Source organism: Eulemur rufifrons, chromosome 10 (assembly GCF_041146395.1).
Source record: "Eulemur rufifrons isolate Redbay chromosome 10, OSU_ERuf_1, whole genome shotgun sequence".
NCBI classification, from domain to species: domain Eukaryota; kingdom Metazoa; phylum Chordata; class Mammalia; order Primates; family Lemuridae; genus Eulemur; species Eulemur rufifrons.
This window is the reverse complement of record NC_090992.1, coordinates 22,557,734-22,577,361: the sequence shown is the minus strand read 5'-3', so window position 1 is coordinate 22,577,361 and position 19,628 is coordinate 22,557,734. Positions and strand designations below refer to the sequence as shown.

The 19,628-nt window shown below is 36.0% G+C and overlaps 1 protein-coding gene across 3 annotated transcripts in view; it reads left to right on the top strand.

Annotated features, from left to right (window-relative positions):
* Window positions 1-19,628, top strand: part of GABRA1 (gamma-aminobutyric acid type A receptor subunit alpha1) — a 55,500-nt gene that overhangs the window by 15,874 nt on the left and 19,998 nt on the right. For all 3 annotated transcript variants that reach the window (XM_069484253.1, XM_069484254.1, XM_069484255.1), the window contains 4 exons: window positions 3,447-3,514; window positions 10,592-10,812; window positions 13,126-13,208; window positions 19,234-19,377. In XM_069484253.1, coding sequence (XP_069340354.1) covers window positions 3,447-3,514; window positions 10,592-10,812; window positions 13,126-13,208; window positions 19,234-19,377 — 516 coding nt within the window. The remainder of the gene's footprint in view (window positions 1-3,446; window positions 3,515-10,591; window positions 10,813-13,125; window positions 13,209-19,233; window positions 19,378-19,628) is intronic.

Here is a 19,628-nt window from a genome sequence, read left to right as displayed (position 1 = left end):
TGAATAGAAAGTAGATTTCTGTGGATGGTGGCATTGCAGGGATTTTTTTTTTAACTTTTTTCTAAGTTTTCTAAACTTATATTATGAAGATTTTTTTTTGTTTACTAACAACATGTATTATATTGACCTCAAGCTTATCCTAAAGCTTTTGTCATGTCTTGAAGTAGCATTCTCAAATAATTTTGGGAAACTCAGAGGTAAAACCTGATTTCTTACAGATGTTAGGATGTTAATGTTCACTGTGAATCTTCCACAGGAATAGATAATAAGTGGAGTTTTCCAGCCATGAAAACTTTTCGTTCCACTGGACACTCACTCACAGGCTGATGACAAATCAAAGAGAATTGTTTGAAAATGTGGCAAGGGAGATATATTAGAAGGGAAAGTATGGAGAGTGGTTGTTCTCCTCCTCTAATTATCCAATAGTCCCGAGTTCCAGAGGGTGTGCAGAATTTTATTACACTCTTCTTCTTCCCCTTCTTATGCCTTCACTCATCCCTTCCATTTAGTAGTTGACTACTCACTGCAAACCCTCACTGGCATCCTTAAGTTTTGAGACTTGGAAATTTTGCTACCTGAAGTGTAGGGATTGTGCATATGTTTAGAGGAAAAAAAAATATAGAAGAACACATAGCAAAAATCAGAAACTCTTTAAGGACATGTCTATGATTAATATACATGGTGAGAAGGTCATTCAAGAGATTCATGATATGGAGGCTCTTGATCAGGGTACTTGCCTTAGAATGTTGCAATAGTGAGTTTTGGGGAATCTCAGAGACAAATGGCCTGTACAAATAAGATAAAATACTTATAGATGAGGTACTGGCATGATAAATAAGTTTAGGGGAAAGAATAGTTGAAAGATAAAAGCAATATACTTAAAAAATATGGTTATAGTTATTTATGCGAATTTCTTTCCATTTATGCCTAAACTCCATATGACACAGTAACAATTATGCATGGCAATAAATGTGTGTAAACTTAACCATGTTTTGTGTTCTATTTTATTGGTGTAATAATCTTTATAAATAGGCTTTTAGGGTTTTAATTTGTTTCTTATGTAACGTGGGCATCTACTAACAAACTAGAAACAACAGAGGGAAATGGCCCATGTATGTGGCAAGTGGACACCTCACTTCTTCGGGGATCTTTAGCATGCTAGATAATACAGATTGGTTGCTCCTAAAACATGTGGTGAACCAGTTTTGTGAAACTAGCTACTTTAGGCAATTATCTTAAAGTGCATAAATTATGCCCTCTCTACACTCAGGAATTATGTAATAGTGATAAAGGACTCAAGGAGAGCTGACCTTGCCTGCCAAGTGTATTCAAGTGTGCAGATGGGGATTAGCAGATATTCCCTAAATGAGTATGCATCTCAAAAATAGAAATTAAAAAAAAAACTAACATTATTTTGATTTCATGTTACTAAGTTCCATAAGATATTCACCACAAAGCTTACACTTTATAATCTGGAGAGAACCAAAAATGAACCTTGGAAACAAAGTGAGACTGAAAAAGCATAACAGGAATGTCTGCCCATATCCAGATTTATGTAGAGAGATAATGTAAATATTGATTCTCCTTAGTCACAGAGCTTCAAGAGCATTTGATTACAAGGCATAGATCTATAAATAATAAGAAATAAAATTATTTCCAATAAGGAACATACCTGGTACACAAAGAATTCCAGGTGAAAATATGCTCCAGGATTTGCTATTTGTTGTTTTTCTTTTTGTACTTTTTTCATGACAATAAGTATGTATTTTATTATATTGAAGAAAATCTACTTGATGGCTTCTTTGCTGGAACCAGAAAGGGACATACTGATTAAAAAAAGTAAAAAGCTAATTCATTTAATATAATAAATTCTAGCTTTTGTGAATAGATAGAATTTTCTTTTTATTGTTTTTAATTAAAAGGTAGTTCTGACATTGTAGTAGTGTCAGCTTTTGATGGAGTTTTAAGAAATAACAGATGTTTTAACTAAAAAAAGAATTAGTATAGTGGAAAACATACGTGGAGAGAGAATGTGGAAGAGAGAGAGAGGTGGATATATTGGGGAAATGGCTGCTGGAAGTGATGAAAACAGGGGCGTTATAAGAGGAGTATGATTAAAACAGTTGAGACTTAACCACTATTAACTGTGTCTCTTACGCTACACCCAGTTGCTGCAGCAACTTAAAGCTGAGGTTGGAAGTGAGTCCTAAAAGCACAATTTTTTAATCTTCTTTTTTGCCAGCTATGTCCTCATATTGAACTTTTTAAAGGGTAAACCCAGATAATTCTTATGTCAAGAGAGTCATTTAAGCCTTTTGTAGCCAATGAATTTTCTTGCAAAAACAACCCCTCAAAAATTATATTGGCTATTGAAGGAAATATCTCCAACTCCAAATTACTTTATCAACTGAGTTACACATGATGTGTAGCATATAACGTGACCCCTTGAGAGAAATTTATATGAAACTATTAACTATTGAATTGCTGAGAGAGAAAAGCCAGCTCTTGATTTTCAAAGGAATTTATTATTGCATATATTGGAACAGATTTTTAGTGTTCTGTGCCAGAGATACAAGTTCCTTGATGAATGAAATAAACTTCTTAAGATACTGGACTGCTATTTCTCAGAACTAAAGGTGAAAATTATAATGTCATAATTTTTATTCTCATCCCTCAACAAATTGTTTCCTTTTCTGCAAGCAATGTTTTTCTGTTCTTGGTGAGTGACTGTATTCCTTTGAAAATGTCTGTTACATTGTCACAGAAGTACAATAAATATGTTTCATTGGTTGATCTATATGCCATCAGAGGCCAATATAATAAAATGACATTAAGCTTGAAACAGTATCTATTAAATAGCCTTTGCCTATGCTATAATATGTTCTCCTCATCCTCTAAATTGAAGATACTAATATAGGTTGTCATATTTTTCCCAGGGAGAAATTTGGATAATTCAGTTGTGATTTAGTACAAGAAAACAAACATTTATACAATATACTCTTGAGTCTTTAAGGAGTTAATAAAGCTTGCTCAAGCATGCTATATACTTCCCAAGAGTAGCCTAAATACCTGGAGAATCTGCCTAGCTGTGTAAAAATATTTAAGATTAAGCCATATCCTTATGCTAACATATTTTATTATAATGTGAAGTAGTGTAGTATCATTTAGGCAAGTGTGTCTAGTCTTGAAGAATTCATTAAGCAGCAACTGAGTTTTCCATAAAGTCTTCCTCCCAAGGTGGCATATTTAGGCTCCATTCTCCTTTGAAAATATTAACTGTGAAATTTCATGTGTAAGCAGTAAATTATCAGGACTACACAGTAGACCAATTTTAGAAATAGCTAATCAAAGCCAATAAATTTCCCATTTGGATGTGAGTATGTGGTGGTGAGATCTAATAAGGGCTGTTGATAGACACTCACTGGCGCAATTTCCTGCTTCATCAGAGCGTGTAACCGAAGTGAAGACTGACATCTTCGTCACCAGTTTCGGACCCGTTTCAGACCATGATATGGTAAGTGACACTGCATCTTTGGTTTTCTTGGGGCAATTTTAAAATTTAACTTTAGAAAGAAAAATGTGGACTAAGTATTTGGGGAACAACTTGAAAAGGCTTGGCTGTACCTTTATGTCTGTGTGTATAACATGTAATATAACATGTATATATATATAATATTTATGTAATAGAAAACTACCCATTTGCTTTCCAGATCAGTCTTATTTCTATGGTTATCAATCATTGCAGTCTTGTTTTTCTCCATCCCTAAAATGATTGCTGTGCCATGGTTTATGTTCTGCAAGCCAGACAATGTGGGTTACCTTTCATTTTAGTTCGGAGGCCATGTGGATTCAAGGATGCTGGGTTTTCAGGTAGCCAGAACTGTTATAGCATGGACAGAAACATTGTGATTTCTAAATTATTTTTGGCTATCAATAAGAAATGAGTATAAAAGTTGAGTGAACACTTGACCAGAATTAGAGAAATAGTTAAAATAAAATAACACCAATGGGAAATGTTCTGCTTCATTGCAAAAGGCATTCATGAAATTATTAGCAAGAATAGAAATAAAGTGAAAACATATTCTTTCTTTCCCCAACCCTAATACATTAACATGAATTTATCTTCTAGCTGATGGGACTTGGTAAATCAGTTGAGCTCTGCAGATATTCTATATTTCTGAACTCATCTATTTAAGCAAGACATCATAAAGAGGCGATGAAGACATATCCCATCATTAATATATTTCAAAGATATATTAATTGAATATTATTTTTAAAATGACTTTTGTTAACACTATCTTAATGTAAAAGTTTTTTGATTTCAAAGTAGCTCAGAGTGATTGAGGATAAAAGTTACAGAAAATATGAACCTAGGCCAGCATTTCCAAAGGTAAGGAAATTCACAGTGCACCTACCTTGGCAGAATAAAAGCTCTGACAATTCTTGAGCTAAGGAAAATTGTTTGACTTTATTTAATCTAGTATTTTGTAATCGTATTTGTCCAAAACCCTTTTTGTCATTCAATACTGTTAACATTCTGTAGAACTAGTTTTCTGAGAATTAGACATTGAGAAATGCAAGCTCAGGGGATAATTAAATATTTTAGATCTTCAGACAAGCTTTGAAATGTACTAACTGGCCAAATAAAAATTGGTGTTGTGTATGAGACAGCCAGGTGCTAGGTAAGGATGCAGGTTACTGAACCAGGTTGCCTGGATTTATAACCCCAGCTTCCCCACATAGAAGGGCATGTCCTTGGGGAAGTTACTTAATATCTCTCTGGATCAGTTTCTTCATGTATAAAATGGGATTAATAATAATGCCTCATAGAGTTATTACAAACATTAAATGAATTGATACATGAAACTGCAGAAAACAATTCTCAGCATATAATAGGCACTCAAATGTTAGCAATTACTACTATGCACAAAATAGAATATGAAAGTCAACCGTAGTTTATTCATCTGGCAACTTATTTTGTGGTTATAGTCAGTCTGTAGACCACTTTACTGAAATAGTGTATGATGCAATATTTTTTGCTGAATTGATCACTCTCTGAGGATCCATTGTGAATTTCCCATGTTGGAACTCAGTCTTCCCACAAAACTATTCTCTCATGGTATTTTTATAATTAAGAATATTTACTAGGGCCCAGTCAGGTTTAGGGTCAAATTCAAGCTCTTTTCCCTGTATTCCATACAATGCATAAATGATTTGGCCACTCTGCCTTACTTGTTCCCAGTATTAACTATTTGTTTTAGTTATTTGCATGAGTCCTGCATTCTGTGAGGCAGTGTAGCTGGGGGTTAGCAGGGCTGGCTCTGGGTTTCAGGCTGGCTGAACTCAAATCTCACCACCACCAGCAGCAGAGTAGCTTTTAAGTTTCACAGTCTCTCAAATGTGCATATTATTATAGTTGTCCGTTCCTGGAAGACTCCTATGAAATTTAAATGAGATATGTGGATAAATTGATTATCAATAGTACTCAGTAAAGAATAGCTATTATTATTCTTGCCTCTGAGTCTCTTACCATACCATTAGACCTCCTGGGAATTTCCTCTTCTCTTCACACATCTAAATCTTGTATTTCCACAGAGGCCCAAATCAAGACCCAAATCAATTTTTATATTAATCCAATAACAAATTAAATTTCCTTGTTTGCATTCTAATCACATTTATTGAAGATAAAATACAATTTAACTTTTTAAAACATGTATAGTAATTACTTCTCTTTTATAAATAAATGCCTTCTTTTTCTAAATTGTTGCCAAAAATCGTAAAGACATCCTTGTTTCACATCTCTCAGAGTATGAGTCCGTTGTTGGCTGAGAGTCAGTGTTGTATTACTACTCACTAGGTGATGGGTTGAGGAGCCCATATCATTAAAATACTGAGGTCCTATGAACCCAATAAATTACACCTTCTTTCCTATAGGAGTCCTAAACCTTTGGAGAAATAAGACAATGGAGTAAGAGACATGGGAAATGAGAATATCATCTATGTTACTAATAGTGATGATATTGTAGAATGTGGCTTTTATCTTCAGACAAGTGGATTTGCAGTGAGTAAGCACCAGTATCAGCCAGATTAACCCACCCAGTCACAGGCAGTCGGGCCTCCCTCCGCTGCAGTGTAGATTGTCCACTGAAATCTCCTAGCGCGGAGGAGCACTGCAGACTTCTTCTGTCTTACCAACAGCCAGCATCCCAAATGGGAAAGACAAGAGGAAAGGGCTAAAATAGGTCGGACTGAGTTCTCCTTCCAAATTCACCAATCAGGTAAATTCTCTTCCCTCCTCCCCGCTTTGCCAGAACAGTGTGAGGGAATGGGGAGAATTCAGAAGTTTCAAACTGGTGAAGCTCTTTTCTCATTGATGCAAATATCAGGAAAGGGGATGACTCATTACAAACACCACACATTGATAACAATACTCCTCCACTTACTGCTACTACTAATACTTTAAAAATAAAAAGAAAATAGCTGTTCTATATCAGTTTCTGGCACCTAGCGTGTGCCTCACAGAGTATATGTTCAATAGGAATTGTTAAGTGACAGCGCCCAAATGAAGCCGCGTATGATCTCTTTCCTTAAAAACTTTTTGGCATGCCTTTGAGTTAGTGATTCAGACTAATAATAATTTAATGAAGCAGTGCTGGATTTTCTTCATCTTAGGATAAAGGTGCACAGTAGGAATTTTGATACACCATCAACCCTGTGGTTATCACGACTTATATTTTATATATGATCTTTGGGCAAATATCAGATAGGAATAATGGATAGAGTATCCAAGCCAGCAATACTCCCTATTGCCTAAAACTTCTGAACCAGATAGTGTTTGAATTGTTCTGTCAAAGAATCCAGTTAGCCACAGGTGTACAACTGATTTTCTAGTGGCTGGTAGAAATTGTACCTGACCACCTTGCTTTAGAAGATGAATCATTCAAACCATATCATGAGAGAATTGTGTCTAAGAATGAGCAGTGTGATTTAGAGGCAATCAAAATTAGAAGACAGAATGACAAAGCTGTTTTTCCAAAACAGGAAAATCTCTGTAGTTTTAAAAGTGAGAATTAATATAATATCTGATTAATAATAATATTTATAAATGCTTACAATTCATTAGGCACCATGCTGGTGGCTTTCTAGATAATATTTAATCTAATCCTCATGCCAAGCCTTTTAGCTAAGTGTTATTCTTATCTACAATTTCCAGGGAAGGAAAGTGACCTGCTAGCTAAGTGTGGCAACTTGAACCCAGGCCATTCATCCTGAGAGACTCCATAGCTCCCAAGGCATCTGACTCCATCTGGAATAGAAAACAAAATTAGGACAACTCCAAAAACCATTAATTGGCAATCAAACAGCACATTCCCAGGGCACTGGGTTCTGACAGAAATATCCAGGCAGCACAATCATAAAGCCTTGTTTTCCACAGTGCTTAAAATGTATTAAGTCAAAGCACACACAGATGGTAATAAATGGTGCAAACAGGAACACTTCAATATAATATTTATTTAGGAACACAGTGGATGTTTTGTCCTAGATCTTCAGAATAAGGCTCCCATTCTCCAGGGACCTACTCTAGTGAACAGAGTAATTCAGAGAGACTTTTCACTCGAGTGGTGGGGGCTGGAACCCTGGAACTTGAACAAATTCTTGAGCAAATTCTTCAGCAGAGCTTTCTCTCTTCCGTGGAGTCCCTTTTGCCTCCTGCTTTTTTTTTTTTTTTTTTGTGCATGTTTTGCGTCCTTCTCACTTTCCTCAGATTTCCTGCCCGAAAACCCTTCCAAAGAAATAGCACATTTTTAAAATGCTCAGCTATATAGAAAGCTAATATAAATTTACGTTGATAAGATAATAAAAGGGGACAAATAATAATTTGTAACATTTATTAAGAGCTTTCTATTTTCGAAGCATTCTTGGAAGCTGATCACAAGTATCAACTCACTTTTTACAAGAGCCAAGTGGATTATCCCAGTTTATAGATTAGGAAAGTGAGGCTTAGTGAGGGTAGGAAAATTACGTAAGGGTGTGCAGCAGGCAGGTTGAGAACTTACAGCCATAACCGCTGTGCTGGGGCTCTGCCCTTCTCCTGTTCCAACTCCCTGAAGAAGGAGCTGTAGCCTGTCTTGGTCCAGATGCCCGTTCTTGGTCTAACGAACTGAACTGTGACAATGGGGACAAGGTCACGTTGTACGAGTAGCTTCTGGGAGGTGTCTGCTGCTACCACGGCAACCACACAGAGGCCATATTCCGAAATAGGAGACCAAATATTTATATTCTTGCTTAGGCAGAAGCTGATCATCACCAACTGCCTTTATTTCAGTTTTTATTTCTACTTCTAACAGAGGAGAAAATGGAAATGAAGCTAATCTAGCTAGTGTTGCTCCTTTTACGTGTGTACTCTGTGTGTGTGTTTGTGTATGTGTGTGTGTGTGTGTGTGTGTGTGTGTGTGTGTGCTGTATGACTGGTACAATATATGAAGGAAGAATGTGCTAAATGAATTTGGGAATTTCTTTGCCGTCATTAGCACAGGTGAATACAGCTCGTGGTAAACGTGATACGCATGTGAACAGCAGGACTTTGGGAAGTTTTGGCATAATTTTTTGAAATTATTGCCTTTGAGATATATTTTGTCAAATATTTGATTAAATTTATTTTTATATTTAACATTTATTTTTTCAAAAAATCTCCTTGGAGCAAGCACAGAAATTAATCAAATTTTTAGATTCGGGGAACATGGTCAGCTTAGACATCCCTGGAACTTTGATCTGCAAGCAGCCTTTCCCTCTACTGTTGGGCAATCTAAAGTAGTTTGGCTCGGCAGAGCATGGAGCATCTGTGGCTAAGTCCTAAATAACAGGAATAGCATCATATATCACATCCCTACCTTGCAAGCTTGTCTGTTGTCCATAGGGGAGAACACGCACAGCCCAGAGTAGATCCGCCCATCCTGTTTCCCTGACAAGCATTACCACATTATATCACTTCCTTGTATAATCCAGTCACCCTCCCCATTTCCTTCCTCATGGAAAACACCACTCTATGCCCCTCCATAAGTTTTTCTTACAGCACCCATGTCTAAACAGTTTCCCCCTCTGCTGAATTTCCCCAATGCTTAACAAATGTTGGTCAGAAAATTCCAATCGTGGATTGTAGTGCCTTTCGTTTGACACTTCCAAACAGAAAAACCTAACCCCAAAGTAACTTGTCTTGCCTACAAAGACAGACTGGCATCGTGTTATACTTCCTTGTTTCTAACTCAGTCAGCAATTAGCACTGTACCGGTGCATTATATATCATCCAATAATAATTGTTAGTTGCTTGAACAGTAAGTGTTCAGAATGCCAAACATGAGTCAGAGGACACACCTTCATTCAGTCTTTACTCAGTCTTGCTTAAACCCTGGGAAGCAGACAGGTAGTTAAATTCATGCACAAAATGCCTAGAGACAGACACTATTTATTTTGTGTGTTCCAAAGGTAATATATATAAGATTTTTAAAAAAAAATAAACCTGCTTTCTCCTGTAATAGGGCTTAGAGGATTAGGAAAATGTAGCATGATGCTTTCAAGTTAGTCCTCCTTCTGGTGTGTAGCATGCTAAGACTGATAGAGAATGTGGTAATATTTATTTCAAACCATTGAATCTCAAATTTAGTGCCAGTGTAGCAAGTACTGCAAGGAAGATGGATTTTACCCTTTTCAATTTTAGGAGCTGGTAAGTCACATTGCTTGTTTTCAGATTAGCAGATGTTTGTCTCTGGGTATTGCCATAAGGAATGCTGTGTTTATTCAAATAAATAGATTCCCTGGCTGTGAATGATGATGAGCTTCACACATTTCTCCTGTGGCTTATACACACATACGATCACAAACACACACTCACACATACCCGTGCACTATGCATTATTTTCTTTTTCTTTTTCTTTTTGGAAATGATCCAAATTACCAGTAGAAATAGATTGTTTATTTTCATAATCTTCTTCATTGTGTAGGAGAATTGAAAGCCTGTGTACATTATTTGTAAAAAAAAAAAAAAAAAAACACAATGTTTACTTAGCCAAAAAAAAAAAAAAAAGGAATTTTCACACCAACAGTGGAACCATGATTGACTTGGGTGTGAGTGTGAGGTTTTCAGAGATCATGAGAGGGCCCCCAAAACATCATGCTTTATCTTTATGGCTGGAATTATCTGATGTAAACATGTTCCTGTACATAATACCATTTCACATGAGCTTGTTTTTTAATTGCTGTGTATTCTATTTCTTCCAATGCTGGTGTGGTAGGGGTGGGTTTGCGGGTGGGGTGTCACTTTCCTTTCACATATCTGAGGAGATAATTTGCAAAATTTTTCTGACCAAGAAATATGTCAAACATTTTCGATCTTTTTTTCTTTTTTAAATTATTGCACCAACTAATGATTCACTTGACACCAATATGTACAAACTACTGCAAGTTTACTTCCAGAAATGTCACCTAGCTCACATTTTACTTACAAAGTTGCAAAAATTGTGCATCCTCTGAGTGAGATATTTGCATTGCAAAATATAGCACAGTGAACCGTTTGTCATTTTCTAAAATTATCTAGGAATATACAATAGATGTATTTTTCCGTCAAAGCTGGAAGGATGAGAGGTTAAAATTTAAAGGACCCATGACAGTCCTCCGGTTAAATAACCTAATGGCAAGTAAAATCTGGACACCGGATACCTTTTTCCACAATGGAAAGAAGTCTGTGGCCCACAACATGACCATGCCCAACAAACTTCTGCGGATCACAGAGGATGGCACCTTGCTATACACAATGAGGTAAGGAGGGTTGCTCTTCTGTTCCTGAATTTCTGTACTTCTTTCCTTTCCGTTTATAGGCAGTCTTCAAGCTGTTGGGTCATGGTGGAACATTTGGTTTCCTGTTTTTCTGTTTCTCAACCTTAAAAATCACTATGCTGTGAAACCTAACTTGCTGAACTATTATGCAAACATTAAAATGTTAAATAAAATGATTATAAAAATGAAAAATGTTTACCATATATTACATAATACAATGTATCAATATATCTCTCAACCTGTTCTAATGCAATATGAGGATCTTTCTCTCCCTGCTACAAAACTCACATATTCCTGCATTCTGGTAAGGTCTAGATTAAATTTCTAGAAGCTATCTGACAGTGTATATCTGAAAATATTTCTGTTATAAATGAAGGCAAAAAAACCCAGAAAATATGGAAAGTTACAAAATTCTTAAAATAAAATACAGATTCATGTGGAAATATGCCTTTGAAGAAGTATCTGAATTCACAACAATATTGATAGCTAGATTGAGAATACAGATGTCTTAATTTTTCTTAAACTAAAGACTATGTATATAATTCTGTTTTATTAACATTTCCCCCTTGTCAGTATCACTGCAATGCCAAGCATCTATAGAGTGCTCAATACATTTATGGTCGAATGAAGGAAATATGAATCTAATAACATTTTGAACATTTTCTTTATGAAAAGAGGTGTTTAAAAATATACCTAATTTATGAGAAATTAAGAACTGTCCAGGAAACATTCTTGAGGGCAGCAGTATTTTATTCCCAGATGACTTGTTAGATGTTATTTTGTAGATCTGATCGGTGTTTGGTAACTCAGATGGTTCAATTACTCCTTTGATATAAAAAGGTAATAAAGGTGAAATCTTCAATTTAGTGGGTACTTTGTAAATAGAGTGATAGTTTGCTTTTTGAGAAATATGCCATAATGCCTAGCTTTTCAAACATGAACATCCAAAAGAAAAAAGAAAAAAAAAGAAAAGAGAAAATGCTTCAAGAGCTACTTTAGATATTGAACCCAACTAGTCAATGTGTAATAGGACTTAAAAAAAAAAAAAAAAAAAACCAGAACACTAAAAGAGAGAAAGAAAATCAAGGACCAGCAAACACATGTGTTGAGAACTTTCCAAATTATCCAAGCAGGTCTTTTTTATATTTGAAATTTTATTTCCCCTGGTAAAATATCCTACACTTGTCTTTGAGCCTAAGTCCAGAGTTCATTCCTCTTAGGTGGCAACTTTCTGGGGAGGGATTTATGTAATCTGAGTAGTTTATGATTAAGGGTTTCTTATATATGCAATATTTTTCATCACTAACTATCCTGTATCTTCCATTTCCTAAATTTCTCACCATCTTTGCTAATCTATTATTACTTTCTTTAATAGTTGGATTTAAGAATGCAATTTAATAATTAATGTATCCTTTTTATATTTTCTTTAATCTGTATTATAATCACTTTGTGATTTTACTGGCCATAAAGCCATTTACAACATTTCTTTAGCTACTTAAAATACAGGTAAATATACTTGTTAAGCTCATATGAGGGAAATGAGTATAAATTCTCTCATAATTCTACAGACCGAGAGCAAATACATTTCAGTAAACTTCTTTCTTAACAATTTTTTTTTTTTAAAACATGAATAGATTTCACATTCCCGAACATCCCAGGGACTACAGAGACATGCAGCAGAGTCCTGGCTTCAGTTAGGCAGTGGTTGGTAAATCAAACTAAATGGTTGGCAAATAGCAAGATCACATATGAAGACTTTGCCTTAATCTTAATCTCACAAAACCTGAGAATACGTCTTCCTTCCCCTATTCCTATCTTGTTTGCATTTGGTACTATCTTAAGGAAGGAAGTAGAGATAGCTGCACTTAAAACAGGAGAAATTCTCTTCTTTGCTATCCATGTCTTTCTTTCAACCAAGGATGAATTTGTATTTATGCAAGCATTTATTTGCTTCCATCTAGTTTTATTCTCGAAGATTTTGCTGTAGCTGGGTGGGTTGGTTGACAGTGCTTGTTTTGGAAAACATTAGCAATGCATATCCATTGTACAAAATCAGGTGAAGCCTATTTTCTCAAAGCAAATGAACAAAAGATGGAGAGAATGCAATCATTATTGTAAATAATTCTTTGTAGATCATTTGATTATTAACAACTCAGCATAGCTCTGCAGTTTATGCTTGCCTCTCATGCTTGTTTAATATTAATAGATTTTCTACAGTTAATAACATCCTGCTTCTATTTATCAGGAGGTATCTAATCCATAGGGCTCTTGTTTGTATTCTATATTTCCTTTAAGGTTGACGGTGAGAGCTGAATGTCCAATGCATTTGGAAGACTTCCCTATGGATGCCCATGCCTGCCCACTAAAATTTGGAAGCTGTGAGTAAATTTATTTTAAATTTTCTTCATTTTTATGAGATATCTAAGTCTTTAAGCAAGAGGCCTCCAATTAGTTGTGTCTATTCGAAATTCAGATAGATAAGGGTATCAAGGAAATTTAAATAGCAATATACTGCTAGGAGCCTCTGCAGGTAGTATTCCTTGACTTCCCTTTTTAAGGTTCTTTCAGGAGAGGTTCTTTTCTATCTACTGGAATAGAAAATATGGATTAAACTATTTAGTGGAAAAATCCTATTTTTGTTGAAGTTGTTTTTATAGAAAAAAGAGTGGAGCATGGATGCTTATAACTCATGAATAACATTTTCCTCCCAGTTAATGGAGATCATTGTGTCTATTTTGTATCTTTGCTGGCACTTGTTTGATCTTAAGAATAATTCAACTTATTTACCTGATGAAAATATTGGTAGGTAACAAAGGGCAATAAGTAAGTGTTTCTTAATAATGAAACCTACACCTAACAGGTGTTGCCAAGAAAAGAAAATTTAATCATAGTCTTAGAAAATTTCTATATCTGTCTGGATACATCAAGGAATTCATGTATATATTAATGCTTTTGAGGGTATCCTAGGTAAATGCCATTTCCAATAATTTTCTGGGTTTCTGCTATTTGAAAATATTCAGGCACCCCTCCGAGGAGCCAAGAGAACAGTGGCCAGGAGAGTCAAGGTCTCTGCTCTTTTCTCTACCCTTCTGCTTTTGACTAGTTTGCACGCGTGAAGTGAGTGGGAATAATGTATTCTTGGTTTCCTACAGGGGAGTTAACATATAAGGACTGAGTCAACTCCTGGACTACCTAACCATCTTTCTGTTCTCACTAGACAGGCCGTCTGAGTGACTATTTTGGTGAAAATATGATTCATAGAAGAAAAATAGTGGTAGTGTAGGAAGACGGCAAGCAAAGAAAATAGCAAAGGGCCTTCAGGCCTCCTAGCAGCAATAGGCATGGAGAGAAAATTTTCTCTATTTATAAATCTAATTCTATACCGAAACTGAAGGATAAACTACTTGAAAAAACTGTCAGTTAAACAGGTCTTTGTTGATAACTCCCTTCTCCCTACTCTTTTCCTAATTTAATATACATTGTATATCAAGTAGACTATTATCTTTTCTCCTGATTGTCAGATCCATTTTTAATAATGATAATTTGTATTATATATTACTTGCATGTCAGGCAGTATATTAAATATTTGTATATTCATAAGTTCATCTAATCCACAACATAACCTTATAGTTAGGAAGATCATTCATCATAGTTTGTCTGGGATAGTACTGATTTATGCCTAATATTTTGGTAAAATTACTAATAGTGCCCTTGTTTACCTTAAAAAATGTCCTGATTCCTAATTTGGATAGTGAATTACATTTAAAAAAAATCATCGGCAATGCTTTCAGCAGTGAGGATAGCTGAAAGGTTTATATTTTCATATAAGACGTGTGAAGGTAAGTGATTGTTGGTTGATTGCTGAGTAGTTCAACATCTTAACAAAGCTGATATCTTAAGATGTTCTTAAAGATTCTTCCTCATTGCAAGATGGCTGCTGCATCTCCAGCCATTGCATCTTCTTTCAGCATAAAGAGAAATGGTTGGTAAAAAAGAAAGGAGTAGTCTCTGTAGCAAAAAAGACAAAACTTTCCCTAAAATCCTAATACAAATCTACTCACATCTCATTGATCAAACGCCAATGCTATTTGCAAAGGAGTCTGGAAGGTAAATATTTTTAACTGGGCACATTGTCAACCTGAAGAATATTGGAGGTATTTTAAGAAGGACATAGATAGTAGAAAACAAATAGTGTCTTATGTAAGAAGACTGAAGCCAAAGAAAAATAAGTAAGCTCTTTTCCACCCAACAGCCTTTGCCTACCCTTTTTTCTCTGCCTGTATTACTACTCTTCTCTTGTTTCTTTGTATGGCTGGCTGCTTCTATCTCACCACATCTCAGCAAAAATATCATTTCCTAGGTCCTTCCCTGATAAACTTTTCTGAATTTGCATACAGTCCACCAGTCTTATTGATCACAATGTACATTTTTTTATAACATTTATCATGGCAGTATTTATTAGCTTTATTTATTGGTTAACATTTCTCATCATCTGGAGACTGTAATCTGCATGAGAGCCGGGTGTATGTTGCTCACATTTCCCCTAGCAGTGGCTAATACCAGGTAGGCATTCAATAAATACATATTGAATGGATAAAGATCACGATAATAAGGCTTTAAATGTCCCTTCAATGTTTAATCTTCAGAAAAGAGGGGTTAAGACATGTGGGGAGTCAAAGTTAAACAGAGAAGACTTGACGTTGCCATGCAGGCTCAGAGGGTCATGTTCAGTGTAACTGAGCACCACGACTGGTTCTTCTGCCACTGGCATAGAAGAGGCAGCGGAGGTCCACCTGTGGTTTGTTCACTTCTCTGACCTGGCCTTATTAGCACATTTCAAAGGTGAAGAAACGGAGGCAAAGCAGGCTAAAAATTCTTTGACTCGATTTTTGGAGCAAACACCTTGCCAAAATATCAGAGAAGATGACAAGCAAGAGAGGTTTCCAATAATTCAGTGAAACAATTTGTACTAAATGTTTATGACGCTTCTGAAGCAATCTCATTCATGTGTTGAAAAGAACTGAACTCAAAAAAGTTTTCCTTGCCATTCCCTGTTAGATTCTGATTGTCAGTGCTAGCTTGCATTTTCTGCTGGTCAGCGATACAACACCTCTAAGGCCAGGTGACCCAGTGACAATGCGTGTGATACTACTGTCATCCTTTAACTGCTTTTGAGAAAAATACAACATAAAGCTTTTATTCTAAAAGAAGAGATTTGGGTTACAGATTCTGATATTAAAGATCTAAGCAAGTGCTGGATGTCGTAAGGACTTAATAAATGATCGTTTCTTGCCTAATTATCAAGTACAATGCCTCGTAAGCAAAGAGGAAGGAATGAGTCAAAATTTAAATAAATTTCAAAATAAGACATAACTTTAGAAATTATTTAGTTCACTTGCCTCATGTAAATGGAAAACAAAGCCCATAAAAGTGAAGTGATAGTGTCCATTAGCAGCTGTTCTTCTGATACTAAATCTATGCTCCCAGTGTTGTACCACTACAAAGTTCTTTCCTAACCCCAACGCAAAACTTTTTGTCTTATTTCAAAAAGTTTTTTTTTAGGTAACATGATTTATTTGGAATCACAGCTTAAAATTTTTGACTAACTAGTTAAAGCCTCTTTAACCTTATTTTTCTTATGCTAAAGTCTCAAATCATGTAAGTTTTCATAGGAACTGCTTTCTGAATACTGAAATTTGAGGAAATAGGATATATCACCTACTGTAAGGCCTTAGGTACGTCTGTCTTCCCCTTAAGACACCAACTTTCATTTTGTGAAGCTACTGTTCATTTTGGAAGATTTCCCTGGAGAGATACCTTCACAATGACGTCATGTTTGTGGTAGATGGTCTAAACATTTTCATGTACATCAGTGTTTAGAACAAATTGCAAGAAATAAAGACACCAAAATTAGGTAAAATGAGAACTCAATGGTAAGACATTTTTCCTCTCTACAACTGTATTAGTGACAACACATGAGGCAGTATAAAAAGATAGGGTGCAAGCACTGTTGCTAAAGGTGGCACAATCTAGTAGCAAGGGGATTAGTTTGTTGTGAAATGACACAAATCCAGAATGGGCTTCATCACTAATTACATGACTACTAAGTATCCTTGTTTGGCTTATAAGTATATGACATACAGGTTTTGCCTAGAAAAACCTTACAAACAGCAGTGGATTAAAATGAACGGCATCCTAGTTTTTAACTTGGTTTTCCCACTAATTATTGACATGCCCTTTAGTAAGTCTTTTTATGTCCAATGCCTCAGTTTAAAATGTGAATAAATTATACGACTTCGGAGGTTCTTCCAAGTTAGCATTCAATCTTTCCATGTTACCTTAAACTCAGTATGTCTTCTTAGGTAACACACTCCCATTAAAAAACATGAATTTATTGTAAACAAAAGCCCATTTTACCTAATGTAGGTACCTACGAATTGTCAGCAATATAGTCCTTCTCAAATTGGTGTGCTCTGCTCTCTTCTAAGAATTTTTTCAAAAGATCAGTTCATACCGTCCTGACATGCAATACTCCTACCATCTACAAGGCTGAAATGTTTAAATTTTTTTCTGTCTCTGGGGAAGATCACAATTAAAAAGGAAAAGTTAATGAGGACAAATTCCAAATTATCCCTGTGTTACTTTTACATGTCTCATGAACCACTAAAGTGATTTCCAGTTCATTCTCTCAAACTTCTGGAAAAATCTATGTAGAAATATATCTGATTGCAAATGGATCCAAAAGTGATGGCAGAGCTGGCAAGATACCTGCATAAAATCAAGAAACACTGACTATATTTTTCAGCATCACTTACCTCAGAGAAAAGTGATCACTTTAGAAGCTTTGTTTCAGAGACCGAGGGACATGGCTTGCGTCTTTTTTTCAGGCAGCCTCATTTGCATGTAAAAAGCCAAGCATAATTTACATCTCATAATATGTTAGCTTGCACAAACATGGATTTGGACACAACACCCAAGCCTGGTCACCGAACAGTGGGGATCGGGTCAAGCTGAGGTTCATTATGACTCTTAAGGGCCCTTGGCCTTTGAGGCCCTGCCTTCAAGGACATAATTAAAATCATATTTTATCACTTGCTGGTATAAAAATGAATATAATCCAAGTTAGATTATATTCATGTTGTCTTCTTATTTTAAGAGAAATTAAAACACAGAAGTATCTTGGGCCCTGGGCACTGTGCCCACTGTGCCTAATGGAGAAGTTGGTCACTGGCCAATGAGTCAAGTTCACATGGCAAGGCCAACTTTTGCTGTCCTGCCTTCCCCTCAAAACCTCTGGAAACAGCTTGTGTTTCTCTAATGCGATATTTCCTAAATTTTAACATTATTCTGCATCTAAATATAGGAGAGTATATACCATCATTCCAACCTATACGAAGTGGATGTTCTGTGACTAAGAATCAGAAAACCTATGGAATTCCTTCTTTTTCTTTTTCTTTCTCACTCTATACACTCTCCTCCTCCAGCCTGCATGAGTTAAAGATCAGGATTATGACCTAACCTCTCATATAGGAGACAGCCAGGTTAAAAGTGACACAGCAAATGAAAATGATCGAGAAGAAGAGCTTTATAATGTAACTCCTCCTCCTCCTGCTTCTCATCATCATTATTATGATGGTCAATATCCATAAAGAGGACAATCAATAAAGAAGAAAGTAAACTCAGACTCCCTTTGCAAATGGATGTGCAGCAAAATTTCCAGTGTCACTTTTCACATTTATCCTGACTTTTCCCTGGCTTGACGTAATCTGGACCCAAGCTACTGCCTCTAACCTCATTTCATCTCTCATGTTCTTCACTCCAGTCATTTCAGTCTTCCTCAAACTAGTCAAGCTTTTCTCTGCAATAGAAGAAAAAACTTGTTAATTTGTCTGTTGGGAAAACTCTTCCCCCAAACTTCCCCATGGCTCACTCCCTCATTTCTGCGTGCACTAGTATAAATGTCACTCCTCAGAGACTCCATCAGAGTCTCTCACCTTACCTAAAATGAGCCCCCGTCCCTTCATTCTCTATCCCTTTACTAGGTTGGGTATGGCTTTATTGTACTTTATACTACTTAAAATTATATACTTATTTGCTTATCTGGTTTTGTCCCCACCACTATAATGTATACTTCATAAGGTCAGGAGCCTTTTTTGTTATGGTCACTGCTGTATCCCCAGCACAGCCCATTGTCCTTTGTAGATACTTCACAGCATTTGTTGGAAGAGTGAACAAATGATGGAAGGAATCAGGAAAATGTGTTTTAATTTTCCAAAATTAGGGACATGAGCTCTGCTTTCCTAGCTTGCCTTCTGGAACCATGAAATAGAAAATAGAAAGCTGATTAATTAAGAGACTCAAAATGGAACAATATATGGATAATTTTCCATTCTTTCCTCTTAGATGCTTACACAAGAGCAGAGGTTGTTTATGAGTGGACCAGAGAGCCAGCACGCTCAGTGGTGGTAGCAGAAGATGGGTCACGCCTAAACCAGTATGATCTTCTCGGACAAACTGTAGACTCCGGAATTGTTCAGTCAAGTACAGGTAAGTGTCATTTGGTTACTTCCGATATGGAGGAAGGAGCAGAATAATATTTTGTGAGGATGTGAGAACACAGTGAGTCCTTCAGTAACACAAGTAAAGGAGAGAGAAAATTGCACTAAACTGGAAATCAGTTGAGCTGGAAACTAAAGTAAACTTTGTAGACCTGTGACTTTGGACGTATCATTTAACGTCCTTTGGCCTCTGCTCTTTTGTTTGCAAAATAAGGGCTGGTTCTGTGTGATCACTGCAGC